Consider the following 15,316-nt stretch of genomic DNA (forward strand, 5'->3'; position numbering starts at 1 on the left):
ACCTTCGTCTGGCAATGGATGGAGATAGAGACAGAGACCCACATCGGAGCACTGGACTGAGCTTCCAAGGTGCAGTTGAAGAGTAGAAGGAGGGAGAAGATAAGCAAGGAAGTCAGGACTGCGAGGGGTTGGTCCACCCATGGAGACTGTGTGACTGATCTAATGGGAGCTCACCAAAGCCAGCTGGACTGGGACTGAATGAGCATGTGATCAAACTGGACCCTCTGAATGTGGCTGACAATGGGGGCTGAGAAGCCAATGATAATGACACTGGGATTTGTCTCTACTGCATGTACTGGTTTTTTGGGATCCTAGTCTGTTTGGATGTATACCTTCCTAGGCCTGGATGGAGGGGGGAGGGCCTGGGACATCCCACAGGGCAGGCTACCCTGTCCTCTCTTAGGACTGGAAGGGGGAGGGAAGGAGGATGATGGGAGAACGTGAGGGAAATGGGAGGAGGGGAGGAAGTGGAAATTTTGAATGGTATTATTTACAAGGCAATAAAAAAAAAGAACACACTGGCCCAATGCCAGTCAATCTTTCCTGCCTGGATGGGAAAAGACATGGGCAGTCAAGAAGTGTTTCTCAGATCCAACTCCACAAAGCTTCTGATAACTGTGTTACAGGGAGGCCTAATAAGGAGGCTGTACCACACAGACACGATAGAAATTAGACCCTACTGCAGGGGAAATTCCAGGGAGGGAGAGTGTTAGCAACTATCAAGGCTTACAACTAACACACTGGCAATGGAAAGGGGCACATGTGCTGTAAACCGCTGTACCCCGGGTACCAGCTGTGTCACACACAGAAGGAAAGGCTAAACTCGTAGGCCAGGGGTCACACTTTAATCAACACCCCCACCAGATTGCAGCAAGAAGTAGCATCACCTGACTCTGAATAATTCTCCCTGGATGAATTGTCGTTTTAAATGCTCTAATATTAACATAACTATAGAACACAAATAAAACTAAAGACAATCCATCTATTTTATTTTGCCTACATTTTAATTCTACCCCAGATGGCACCTTATTTATGGAAACACAAACAGAAAAAAAAATCAAAATAAAACATAATGACAAATTTATCATTTGATATGCAAATAAAACACATAGCTCTGAAAATATGGGCTTTCTATAAACAGATGTGTGGCATTTACAAATACCATCATGACATTATTATTAAATTTCCAACATGTTTTCACGGAAATTCAGGGGAAGAAAGACAAAACTTAAGTAAAACCTTTTTCGGTATATCGCCTTCCTTCAAAGAAAAAGAAATTGTCAGGGACTGAAATGGTGCATGGTTTCCAAACAAGAACATTAAAAACTGAGATAGAAGAAAATGTGAACACTACATTGGCTCCACAAGCAAATATCAGCAGACATGGATTCCAAACCCAGCAAGGTCAGGAAGTGCAACTGCTGCCGCCTCCCGGGAAGAGAGAGAAGAGAGAGTCATGTTTATAAACTGAAGTTATCGCCCGCATCGTGCAGATGAACACATTACCAAAGCACACGTAAGACCAAAGAAACAGAAAAAAACTAGCATCTATGCATGTGCCACTAGCATCTATGCATGAAAGGGAAAGGACACATAAAAATCCAAACTCTCTCCATGTGTGGGACTGGAATGCATGTTGTCACAAGGTTAAGGAACTCTGAAATCAAACACACATGTAAAACACACGCCCTCTGCCACAGGTCTCTCAGACCTTTCAAGGGCAGCTCAGAATGGCCCCTTGAATTATATCTACAACTGAAATCACATAAATATAGCATAGAACAGAGACAAAATAATGTTTTCTTCACTGCAAGGGACTAGACAGCCAATGTGCTAGACTTTGCAAACCATATACTTTTTTTTCAAAATTTTATTAATTGTGATGGATATTTTGCCTGCTTGTAGGCCTGTACAGTATAGGTGTGCTGTTCCCTTGGAAGCCAGAAGAGGGCACTGGATACCCTGGAACTTGAGTTACTGTGGTTGTGAGCTACCATGTGGTGCTGGGTATCCAAACCAGACCTTCAGTAAGCAGTGTTCTTCAGTCCTCTTAGTGGGCTATTTAGTCAGAGAGAGGGAGAGGCAGTGGGAGGGAGGGAGGCAGAGATGGAGAGAGGACATGAAATTGGAAGAGGTGTGTGATCCAAGGGTCCAGAGAGACTTGCTGAAGAGGAAGAGATGGAGAGAGAAACATGATCAACATATATTGTTGGTATCACTGCGTGGGTCCTCAAAGAAGAGAAGACTAAGGGAGCCTGCCTGGGGCTAGTTCACTCCTCTCTTTGAGCCTATGTACACAATTTAGATGATTCTTCACAATTAACAGTCCCTTCGCTGGACACCGCCAGCCATGCTGGCCAGGTTAGCAGGTCTGACCCATGGCCAGATAATAGACAGTGACAGACCTTGGAAATGGGATATCTCCATCTAATCCCTCTCCTCAGGGCTTAAGGAACTCTGCAGAAGGTAGAAAGAGTGTAAGAGCCAGAGGGAGTTAATTATGTACCAAGGAATCATGGCCTTCTAGATACAACAGATGCATGTAAGACTGAGGCAGCCTGCACACACAGTCATACAGCCTGCACACACAGCCTGGACACACAGTCTGCACACACAGCCTGCACACACAGCCTGCACGCACAGCCTGCGCAGTCTGCACACACAGAATGCACACACAGCCTGCACACACAGCCTGCACACACAGCCTGCACACAGCCTGCATACAGTCTACACACACAGCCTGCACATAGCCTGCACACACAGTCTGCACACAGCCTGCACACACAGCCTGCACACAGCCTGCATACAGTCTACACACACAGCCTGCACATAGCCTGCACACACAGTCTGCACATAGCCTGCACACACAGCCTACACACACAGCCTGCGCACACCCTGCACACACAGCCTGCACAGTCTGCACACAGCCTGCACACACAGTTTGCACACAGCACACACACAGTCTGCACACAGCCTGCACACACAGCCTGCGCACACCCTGCACACACAGTCTGCACACACAGTCTGCACACAACCAGTACACACAGCCTGCACACAGCCTACACACACAGCCTGTACACACAGTCTGCACACAGCCTGCACATGCAGCCTGCACACAGTCTGCACAGGTCTATACTAGATGCGGTCATAAAACTGAAAGAAGAAATGAGAACACACACCCATTCCTAACTCAGCAGTCACTTGCAAACGAAAAAATAGTTCCCTCTAGAGAGTCTCATAGAGGAAACAAACCGCTCTTAAGAACAGGCCCCATGCCAACACAAAATAAACTCAACACTCTACAGAAGTCCTGCAATTATTTAAAACATTAAACATGGGGTTCTCATATGGCTCAGATCCACTTCTAGATGAACTGAAAGATAAACATCACAATGTAAAAGTTCACACACAATGGTTACAAGGGCATTTATCGCAATACCATAATAGAAATGACCAAAAGTACACTAGATAACAAGGAAAAACGGCTGTGGTGCGTCTATGTCACTATATAGACATAAAGTAAACTTAATAGGCTACAAAAACAAATCCTGAAAACATTATATAGATGCTGGCAATTAAAACCAAGGACAAAGACCACATGTCATAAGAACCCAACAAAACAGTGAGAGTAAATTTATGTTTCTAAGTGCTGGAGAAGGAGGGAATTTGAAATAACTCTTAAGGGGTCCCAGGTTTGGTTTTGTGATTATTAAAGTGCTCTGGAACTGCATGAGGGTGGTGATTGTGGATTTAGGACATTGTACTAAAAAAGTCATGACTTATACAAGTTAAAATGGTGAACTGATGGCATATGGAATACATGTCAATAAACAAATACATACATAAAGAAGTTGAAAAATAATTGATGCAGAGTCCATCATTTCTATACCTCAGCCCAGCACCTCTACCAATGTGACACTTATTACACCTTACTCTGTGCTAAACACTACAGCACCTCTACAAATGTACCATTTAGTATACGTTACTCTGTGCTAACCACTACACCTCAGCCCAGCACCTCCACCGATGTGCCATTTATTACATGTTACTCAGCACTAACCGCTACACCTCAGCCCAGCACCTCTACCAATGTGACATTTATTACATGTTACACAACTTTCACATTTGATGTGGGATTCCCCTCTACGTGTTATGAATATGTTTTATTGCCACTGATTAATAAAGAAAGTGCTTTCGACAAATGGCTTAACAGACTAAACTAGGCGGGAAAACTAAACTGGAACCTCACTGGTAAGCCACAGCCATGTGACAATACATAGATTAATGGAGATGGTGAGTTTAGGATATAAGAGCTGGAAATACACTAAAGCTATTGGCCAAACAGTCATGCAAATAATACAGTTTCTGTGTGATGATTTCAGGTCTGAGCAGCCGGGAATGAATGAGCAGCTTCTGCCTATACACATCCATTTTAAAAAGTGGAATATTTTTCATACTTTGATCTTGGACTGATATTTTGAGTTTTTCAAGAAAGTTAAATGTATAAGTGATGATACAGAAGTATCTTACCTCTAGTGTCAAAACCTTGCTCTCCCTACAGAGAGGCACACCACAAAACTACAAATTTTATACACATTCTAATGCAACTAAAATAAAATGGGTCCATAGGGATATTGTTCATAAAATGCAGGAAACTAGATGCAATAGACCCTAACTAATTAAGCTTTTTGTTCAAACTACAAACCTTCAAGTTTTTCGGCTTTTATTTTTGTTCCAAAATCTTACTCCAAATCTGACTTAAAGCAACAATCCCATACCACAACATGAACACTGGATGCCTTAAAATCTCTGCCAGTTTAACTGTGAATCACCCATGAACTTGGACTCCCCAGTCTTGGAACACAGACCAAGTTTTCACTAATTCTTACCAAAAAGCAAAGCAAAGAGTCACTAATCCAACTCCCAAGAGCCTTTGTTCTCATCTGAAACCTCATGAGCATGGTCTATACAGCTTTCTGGTCTCAGTTCTCACCAGAAGCAGCCCCTGAGCCCTGCTTACACATCTTAAGGCCTCGCTAACATGGAGCTCGACTTTTCTAGAGTAGATGCATAGGATTCTCAGCCACGTGGTCTGATTGGGAACCTACTTTCTGCTGCCAGATTTTTAATTTTTCCACCAATGCGTCAAATCCCTAAGGAAACCAAGTCACAGGGGGATTGCTATTTTGGCTTATGGTTTCATGGTAATCAAAGTAGGGAAGAGTTCAGCAAAGCATACTAAGAAGGTGTGGACTGTAGCTCTCTTCCTCCATTTCCCCAATATTCCTTCTAGACTCCGGCCTATAAGATGATGCCACCCGCATGCAAGCCCAGGCTTCTTTCCTGTAGCTCATCGTCTCCAGACCGACATGCAGACATAATCAGGGAAGGGGTCCACTGTCCTGTGAGACACCTCTCTGTATAATGAGAGCAGACATCAAACTACTTGAGAAGGCCACCTCTAATATAATTTTCTACGTGAAGAAATACATGTCGGTGATGTCTGGACATTCAGAGCATCAGTGTGGCCTGAACACAGCTCACCACTGCACTAAGGCATGAGCACATGTCTCTTCAATCCCGATTACACATTTTCAAGAAGACTATTTTATATTTATAGGCACTAGTTGTGTCTAGTGCCTATAGCTCATTGCAGGACATTATTTTTAAAGACTTTCTTTCTCCTTTTCCATTTTTTGAAAATCCTATGAAGTGTATTCAGAACTTTAAATTCTACCCTATCTTTGACCTCTGTTGCATCTTGCATTTTTATCTCTACTTACTTCTCCCGAGTGCTGCACTGCTTCTTAGTGCTTCTCTTTCACGTTGCTATTCCTGTCTTACTGCACTCACAGGCCTTCAGTTCCAATAACTACATTTTCCTTTCTGTAAGCTTCCTTTTACTATTATTTTAGAACTGCCGTGTGTTTTTCAAATTGTACTTTGAAATTTATAATTACAGAATTTTAGATTTATAAATTTATAAATCTACAAAAATATAACAAAGTAATTCCATACCAAATGTTAGTGTCTTACCCCAACATTAGCACAATTAGGAAACTTGAACACATCATCCACATAGCCCTCTTACCCCTTCCCTCACATTGCTCCCTCACTCTTCCCACATTATCCCTTCTACTTCACATGTGTGCGTGCATGCAAGCATGTGTGCACATATATGTCAATTTATTTCAAATGCTTATATTGTTGCCTGGGTTTGAGCCACTGCAAACTTTCAGACTGGCTTTAACATGACTCCATCTTCCCTCCTCCACTGCTTTTCCCTCTCTCTCTCTCTCCTTCAGCACTGCACTGCAAAATGCCTGAAGCATATCTTGTACCCTCCCTGCCCCAACTAAAAAGCAGCCATTTGTAGAAAGCCTTGAGTCTTGCACCAGAGAACGATGTTCAGAAGTGATATCCGCAGACTAGGGAGGTCCATTGCTCTGGAGTGTCAGGGGCCCAAATGACAGGGTTAGGAAGGAAATATGTGTATTGATAAATATGTATAGTTATAAATTAAGCCAAGTATACATAAATGTTTATGTTTGTTTTATGTATAAAGTAAATATGACTGTATAGTCTGAAACTTGAGTCAAGTACCAAATATTCAATGGAGCCTTCACCTCTGTCTCTGAAAGTGAGATCTCTGCTCCTATTAACACAACCATTCTTGTTTTTGCTCAAACATAGTGAACACAAAAAGTATTGTTAGAATTACAATAATTCTTGTCAGAAACAAATTTAACACATCAGGATACCACAGGTTTATGCATAGGTTTCTCTGTGGCCTTGCACTATACAGTAAAAACATTTTTACTAAGGAAATGGTCAAAGTTTGTGTATGTGCACGCATGCACGTGTGTGTGTGTGTGAGAGAGAGAGAGAGAGAGAGAGAGGGACAGAGACAGAGAGAGACAGAGGGAGACAGAGAGAGAGAGACATAGAGGGGCAGAAAAAGAGACAGTGACACAGAGAGAATGAGACAGAAACTGAGAGCGACAGAGAGAGTCATAGCAGTCCGATTCATTTGACAATTTGCATTCCATTCTGGAATCCTCAAGTAGAATGGCTTTACTGCATGGTGCGGGAGAATTATCTGTATTCTGTCAATCATATTTTAATAAAACGCTGATTGGCCAGGCAGGCAGTATAGGCAGGAAAGCCAGACAGGAAGTAGGGGTGGAGCAAAGAGACTGGGAGTATTCTGGAAGCAGAAGCTCTCTCTCAGCCACTCCTGCGCAGACCACTGGAGAGGAAACATGTAAGCTGCCCAGCTGGAAAAGGTACTGAGCCATTATGGCTAACATAGATAATGATAATGGATTAATATAAGTTACAAGGACTAATAAGAAGCCTGACCTAATGGGCCAATCAGTTTATAATCTTATGGAGTCTTGTGTGTGATTTTCTTTGTTGCTTGCCAGCTGTTGGGGTACTGGGAGGGACAGAAACCCCAACAAGCCAGCCCTCATACTACAACTGCATATAGCAAATTGCACATTTTGTGGCACATAGGTATGGATTTTGTTTACTTTTACTTCACAGTACTAGGCACTGAATCAACAGCCTGTGACTGCTAGGCACTGATGTACTCCTGAACCACATCCCAAGAGCACAAGATGGACTTTGACAAAAGCACAGCTCTGCACTGCTGCAGAGCCGCAGACTTGGCTCTGTGGCCTCGTGCTGAGTGCAAGCCCCTCATCTAAAGTGTACTTGGGGTAGCTCTCACCCCTCTGCCTCAGCTCTCACTGGTCCCAAGGAAACTGTCAGGGTTGCTGGGGGAAGCTCAGGAGTCTCACAGCATCAGGAAGGTGTGAGGAACCAGATAAATGTCTCGCCTCAGAGGAGCAGCTCTTACAGGCTTTCGTCATGACTCTTCCCAAGTCCCAGAGGATCTGCGTGCCACACTTCTGAGTGGTGGCCAGCCTAATAAAGCACATATTATTGATTTTCTAGCTCCATTTTTAAGTTCTCCTCATTCTCTCATGTCCCTGTCACCTCTTCTGTAGCTTGTCCCACAGGAATCCCAGCCGCGACACACTTCTTCTCCTGCAGACTTTTATCCGTGTTGACATATCAGCAAAGCTGTCTTCTCAACCCGAGCTTCAACCCAGGTTCACTTACCAGCACTCATCCACCACATGACCTCATAAACATACATTCTTCACGAGTGTAGCGATTTTAAAACCAATTTATCAACTATGTCTCTAGCCCCTAAATCACTAAAAGCACAGCAGGTACTCAGAAAACACAAACCGAATAAATTAAATTTTCAACTGCCTTGCATACAAGCACAGGATAAGAAATACAGAACTATGAAAAGAGCCCCTGAAAAACTAAGTGACTATCAAATTTAAATAGCAGTGAGTACCAACGATGGACCCGTGACCCCACTGTGGGTGGTCATGATATCCACATTCACCATCAGGGCTGCTGGAAACACGGAGGAGCATGAGGTTTTAAGGCAGTGCAATAACCGAAACAATACAGCACACCAGTGCGTCCACGAAGAAAACGAAACGGCTGTTACCTGGACACTGGATGAAAGACCACTCGTAGTTCTTCTCTTTGGGGCAAAGACTGGTGTCGAGAACCACCTCACTGTTGTGTGCTCCGCCAACTCTCATTGGTCCCCGGGAGGACCCTTCAGTGCAGTACCCTCTCCCTGTGTTGCTGGGGTCGTTGCACCAGCCACAGCCAGGCTGCTCCAAGCACTGTCCACAGGTTCTTAATCCAGAACAATTTTGAGCTGCACGACAAAAGTATTAAAGAAAGTGACTTTTATTATCAAGCAGAATTGAATGCTTCAGGAAAATGTTATAAGAAGAAAGACATTAAAATGTCATCTGTGGTTAATAGAAATATTTTGCATAAATATCTAGCAGGCACGAACAATTCATCATACACATGTATATATGCACACATAAATATGTACATGTGTATACATAATACATGTCATGAGCAAAGAGAAGATAAATTGAATTGGATGTTAAAGGGGAAAATAAGAAAACATGGTAACCATAACCCAGGAAAAAGGAAAATAAGGCAGCACTTAAAGATTCCTGAGTGTCTTCCCGTAATGGGACAACAGGGAACTGACCCAGAGAGCTGGTAAACGTCAGAAACTCAGCAGCAAAATGTCAGATCCAAGAATTCACTGAGGATTTTATTTATTGCGAGTTGTTTGGAGTCAAGAACCTTGAAGGCTGAGTTTTAGAAAATAGTAAGAGCCATCTCAACTCGTATTAAAAAATAAAATACAACATCCACTTATTCAAGTTTCTAGACAGGAAATTCAAAGGCATAAAGTGTTTTCCTTTCCAAAGGTAAATCTTCTTGGGTCCTTGCAACACACAGCTCTAAATGGGAGGTCTCCATCAAATCCCGCTCCTTAGAACTCGAGGAACCCCACAGGAGAGGAGAGGGAAGGAGTGTCAGAGCCAGAGAGGACAGAGGACAAAGTCTATACGAATGCACAGAAACTGAAGCAGCCAGCACAGGGCCTGCACAGGTCTGCATGGGTCGGTCCTCTGCACATACAGCACAGCTTTCAGCTTAGTATGTAGACAGAACCACAGAGTGTGTGAACAAGGGGTCTCTGTGCCTTGTGCCTGCTCTTAAGATTCTTTCCCTTCTGCTGGGTTGACTTATCCAGCCTCGATGTAATGGATTTTGTTTTCTCTTATATTCTATGTTGTCATGTTTCGTTGTCATCTCGTAGAAATCTGTTTTTTTCTAATGAGAAGCAGAAAGGGAGTGGACCCAGTGGGGACGGGAGGGACGGAGGAACTGGGAGGAGGAGAGGATGGGGAAACTGTGTCAGGATAACTGTGTGGAGAAAGAAACTACTAATAAAGGGGGAAGCTGCATCCTGCTAATACACAGTGATCAGTGACAGTTCCTTTAGAAGACACGTCAAGCCCTGCCACTTTTCCCATGGTTCCCTTGACCTGAAACAGTTTCCTTATTTCTGTGACTACGGGTAGTTCACATATTTATTGACAGTTATGATGGTTGTTTTGAAAACTGTACTGGTTGACTATGACGCCAATGAGAAATAATAAAAAAAAAACTATCAAACCTTACATAGGAGCAATTATGTACTGTGATATTCCAATCAAAACTGACCTGTGCTGAAATAAAACTGCATCACACCCGAGATAGCTCACACTGCTTACAATCTAAATGTAGTCCCTAGGAAAAAAATTACCTTAGAATTATCTTTTAAAGAAAATATAAATAAAATGGCCTTAAGACATACTTTAGATCAATTAAACTACTCTCAGGACAATACTCCTGCTAAGACTTCCTGGACAAGTGGGGAACTCTTGGATTAAATAATCCCACACTTCTTTACTGACTGAGGAACAAACTCCTAGTCTACTTTTATTTTTCAAGTAGATTTTTCAGCTTTAAGAAGGGTTGATAAAATGCCATGTTCAGAGAAGTACTGTAGTCCATAGATTTCATTTAAAAACAAAACACTGAAGCAAGGTGGCACAGCTTTGGTTCTGCCTAAAAATACAAAGCAACACAGAGTGTTAAATTTACTGGGAATCCATCGTTCTGTGTGTAATGGTGACTCAGAACTAAGAATCTGTTTCCTTTTCTTCCTTCTCTTACAGAAGATGATATTACGTGAAAACTTACATACATTGTGTTGCTTTATTATATGAAATACAAAAGTTTGGCTTTGTTGACCATGTCCTTTGCTTTACAGAAGCTTTTCAGTTTCAGGAGGTTCCATTTATTGTTGCTCTCAGTGTCTGTGCTTCTGGGGTTATATTTAGGAAGTGGTCTCCTGTGCCATTGCGTTCAAGTGTACTTCCCAATTTCTCTTCTATGAGGTTCAGTGTGGTTGGCTTTATGTTGAGGTCTTTGATCCATTTGGACTTGAGTTTTGTGCATGGGGATAGAAAAGGGTCTATTTTCCTTATTCTACATGTTGATATCCAGTTATGCCAGCACCATTTGTTGAGCATGCTTTCTTTTTTCTGTTTTATAATTTTTGCTTCTTTGACAAAAAATTAGGTGTTCATAGGTGTGTGGATTGATATCCAGGTCTTCAATTATATTTCACTGGTCCTCTTGTCTGTTTGATGCCAATACCAGGCTGCTTTCAGTACTGTAGCTCTGTAGTAGAGTTTGAAGTTAGGGATTGTGATGCCTCCAGAAGTTTCTTTACTGTACAGGATTGTTTGGGCTCTCCTGGTTTTTTGCTTTTCCATATGAAGTTCAATAAGATTCGTTTCAGGTCTGTGAAGAATTTTGCTGGGATTTTGATGGGCATTGCATTAAATCTGTAGGTTGCTTTTGGTAATATTGCCATTTTTACTATGTTAATTCTACCTACCCAAGAGCATGGGAGAGCTTTCCATTTTCAAAGATTTAAAGTTCTTATCATACTACAAGTATTCCACTTGTTTGGTTAGAGTTACTCTGAGATATTTTGTTATGTGTGATTATTGTAAAGAGTGATGTTTTTCGGATTTCTTTCTCAGCCTATTTATCATCTGTGTAAAGGAGGGATACTGATTTTTTGAGTTAATCTTGTATCTTGCTACATTACTGAAGGTGTTTATGAGTTGTAGAAGTTCCTTGGTAGAATTTTTGGGGTCGTTTATGTAAACTATCATATCATCAGCAAATAGTGAGAGTTTGACTTCCTCTTTTTGATTTGCATCCCCTGGATCTCCTTTTGTTGTTTTATTGCTCTAGCTAGAATGTCAAGTCCTAGACTGACAGATATGGAAAGAATGGATAACCTTGTCTTGTTCCTGATTTCAGTGGAATCACTTTGAGTTTCTTTCCATTTAATTTGATGTTAGTTGTTAGCTTGCTTTATATTGCCTTTATTATGTTTAGGTATGTTCCTTGAATCCCTGCTCTCTCCAAGACCTTTATCATGAAGGAATGCTGTATTTTGTCAAAGGCTTTTTCAGAATCTAATGAGATGATCATGTGGTTTTTATTTTTCAGTTTGTTTATATGGTGAACTACATTGACAGATTTTTGTATGTTGAACCATCCCTACATCTCTGGGATGAAGTTAACTTAGTCCTGGTAGATGATTTTTCTGATGTGTTTTTGGATTCAGTTTGCCAGTATTTTATTGAATATTTTTCCATTAATGTTCATGAGTGAGATTGGTCTGTAATTCTCTTTCTTAGTAATATTTTTGTGTGATTTGCATTTCAGGGTGATTGTAATCTCATAAAAAATAGTTTGGCAATGCTCCTTTTGTTTCTATTGTGTAGAACAATTTCAGGACTATTATTATTAGTTCTTCTTTGAAAATTCTACACTGAAACCATCTGGTCCTGGACTTTTTTTGGTCAGGACACTTTTGATGACTGTTTCTATTTCTTGAGTAGTTATAGGTCTGTTTAATTTGCTTATCTGGTCTTGATTTAATTTTGGTAAGTGATATTATCTAGAAAGTTGCCCATTTCCTTTAAGTTTTCCAATTTTGTGGAGAATAGCTTATTGAAGTATGAGCCCATGATCCTCTGGATTTCCTCCATGTCTGTTGTTCTGTCCCCCTTTTCATTTCTGATTTTGTTAGTTTGGATATTCTCTCTCTGCCTTTTGGTTAGTTTGGATAAAAGTTTGTTCGTTTTGTTGATTTTCTCGGAGAACCAACTCTGTCTCATTGATTCTTTGTATTGTTTTTTCTGTTTCTATTTTGTTGCCTTTAGCTCTCAATTTGATTGTTCCCTGCCCTCTAGTCCTCCTGGGTGAGTTTGCTTCTTTTTGTTCTAGAGTTTTCAGGAGTTCTGTTAACCCACTAGTGTGGGATTTTTCCAGCTTCTTTATGTAGGCATTTAGTGCTCTGAACTTTCCTCTTAACACTGCTTTCATTGTGTCCCACAAATTTGGGTATGCTCTGTGCTCATTTTCATTGAATTTTAGAAAGTCTTTCATTTTTTCCTTTATTTCTTCCTTGACCTATTGGTGATTCCGGTGAGCATTGTTTAATTTCCATGTGTTTGTGAGCTTTCTGAAATTAGTGTTGCTCTTGAATTCTAATTTTAAGCCACGGTGATCTGATAAGATACATGGGGTTATTCCAATTTCTTGGTATCTATTGAGGTTCGCTTTGTTATCTAGTATGTGGTCAATTTTTGAGAAGGTTCCATCAGGTGCTGAGAAGAAGGTATACTCTTTTATGTTCATATGGAATGTTCTACAGATTTCTGTTACGTCCATTTGAGTCAGAACATCTGTTAGTTCCCTTAGTTCTCTGTTAAGTTTCTGTCTTATAGCGAGATCTTGATGTGGAACAACCCCCATCTTCCTGAGGAAGCGCCACACAAATTCCCATAGTGTCTGCACAAATCCGCACTCCCACCAGGAATGTGTGTGTTCCCTTTGCTCCACGGTCTCATCAGCGTGAGCTGTCACTTGTTCTATTGACCAGAACCATTCTGATCTTAATTTCAGGTGTAAGATGACATCCCAGGGTAATTCTGACTTGCATTTCCCTGATGGCTAATGATGTTGAACATTGAAGTGTTTCTCTGCCATTTGGATTTACTTTTTAGAATTCTATTTAAATCTGTATCCCAGTTTTTAATTGGATTGTTTTCTTGATATCTAGCTTTTTAAATTCATTACATATTTTAGATATTAGCCCTCTGTCAGATGTGTAGTTGCTAAATGTCTTTTCCTATTCTGGAGGCTGCTGCTTTTTATGAATGAGCATCCTTTGTCATGCAGAAGCATTTCCGTTTCAGGAAGTCCCATTTATTGATCGTTGATCTTAGTGCCTGTGCTATCGGTGTTCTGTTCAGAAACTCTTTTCCTGCGCCATTAAACTCAAGACTATTCCCCACTCTTTCTTCTGTCAGGCTCAGTGCATCTGGTTTTATGGTGAGGTATTTGCTACATTTACAGCTGGGTTTGTGTAGGGAGATAAGTATGGGTCTATCTGCACTTTTCTACACCCAGTTTTGATAAGCACCATGTTAAAGATGCTGTCTTTTGTACACGATATATTTCTAGCTTCTTTATCAAAAAACAAGTGTCCATAGATGTGGGAATTTACATCCTGACACAATGGCCAAGGACTAACCCTCCGACACTGAGAGCAAATCCCCACTCAAATGCTCCCTTTAATTTCTTTAAGGAGGTCCAGGGACAATCGTGCTGCCTGGGTAACCAGACTCCAGCTGGCTAGAGACCGTACAGTCTGAAGATCAGTGACTCCGGGACCTTCTAGGCCTTCCCCACTAAACTGGTACTGCTGAGGCTCACAACTCCTGCACTGAGCAGCTGTGAATATGTGGACCACCACTGTTGGACAAGTCAGGTGCAATGGGTTCTTAGTCACTCAGGTAAATACTCCCTTCTACGTATTCTCTTCATCCCATTCCTCCAGGGAAGCTCACCTATGCAATGTCTAGCTGTTACCCCAGCTGTTACCTACCAGCTCCCATCCACAAGAGTGCTCAGCACACAGCTTCAGCCCTACATGGGCATCCTTAACAAAGCAGTGCAGCTGACAGAGCAACAGTGACTGACAGCCTTGGAAAATGCCTATTAGAAGCTAATGTTGAAAAAGTAATTAGACAAGTACAAAGTGAGAACCCTAAAAAACAACTGGTGTCAATTCTTCAGGAGTATCAGTCACATAAGAAAATCGGGGAGGGGATGAAAAGTGTGCCAAAGAAACCTTAAAGACACCAAAGCCCTGGAGGAAAGAACCATCGGGAAACATTGGTCGTTGTACATTACGCTCAGGATTCAGGATACGGGTCACACCTAGTGGCAAAATGGTAATATCACAGGAAATTCAAAATGAACACATACTGAAAATCAGAGGCTGATAGCACAAATAGATTTTAGCTTTTGATAGTGTGTTCCCCATTATTTTAAGTGCCCTCAAAGGTCAAACTTCTTTCCACCCATACTCACGGGAGCAGGTGGCCGTCTGCCACTCCAGACACTGCCCGTACGGGAAGGAGATGATGTAGGCGTTGGAGTCCACGCAGCGCTCTGTGCTGCTACACCACATGCACTCCATGCCGTTGCTGGTGCAGTTGGAGCAAGAGGTGCGCAGAGAGCAGGGCTTCTTGCATGGCCTTGCATTTTGATTTGGACTGACTGGAATAAATCAATAGCTGCAATTATTCCCTTTGGTAACTTTATTTTTAAAGTTAATCTCTACTTTTCACTATGTGTATGGGTGCTGTGCCTCATGCACAGATGTCTCTACAGGTATGCCTGGTGCCTGCAGGAGCCAAAGGAGGAGGGCATCAGAGTCCCCTGGACAAGCTGCCGGGTGGGTTCTGAGTATCAAATCCGGTCC

At 41.9% G+C, this 15,316-nt stretch overlaps 1 protein-coding gene across 1 annotated transcript in view; it reads right to left on the minus strand.

The window, feature by feature from the left end:
* The window catches only part of Atrnl1 (attractin like 1), a 542,404-nt gene that overhangs the window by 431,133 nt on the left and 95,955 nt on the right, over positions 1–15,316 (minus strand). Inside the window, exons 17-18 of the mRNA XM_048424018.3 lie at positions 14,923–15,111; positions 8,537–8,755 (exon numbers count right to left, since the gene is read on the minus strand). Coding sequence (XP_048279975.3) covers positions 8,537–8,755; positions 14,923–15,111 — 408 coding nt within the window. The remainder of the gene's footprint in view (positions 1–8,536; positions 8,756–14,922; positions 15,112–15,316) is intronic.

This window comes from Myodes glareolus, chromosome 7, assembly GCF_982192425.1.
Source record: "Myodes glareolus chromosome 7, mMyoGla1.1, whole genome shotgun sequence".
NCBI lineage: Eukaryota > Metazoa > Chordata > Mammalia > Rodentia > Cricetidae > Myodes > Myodes glareolus.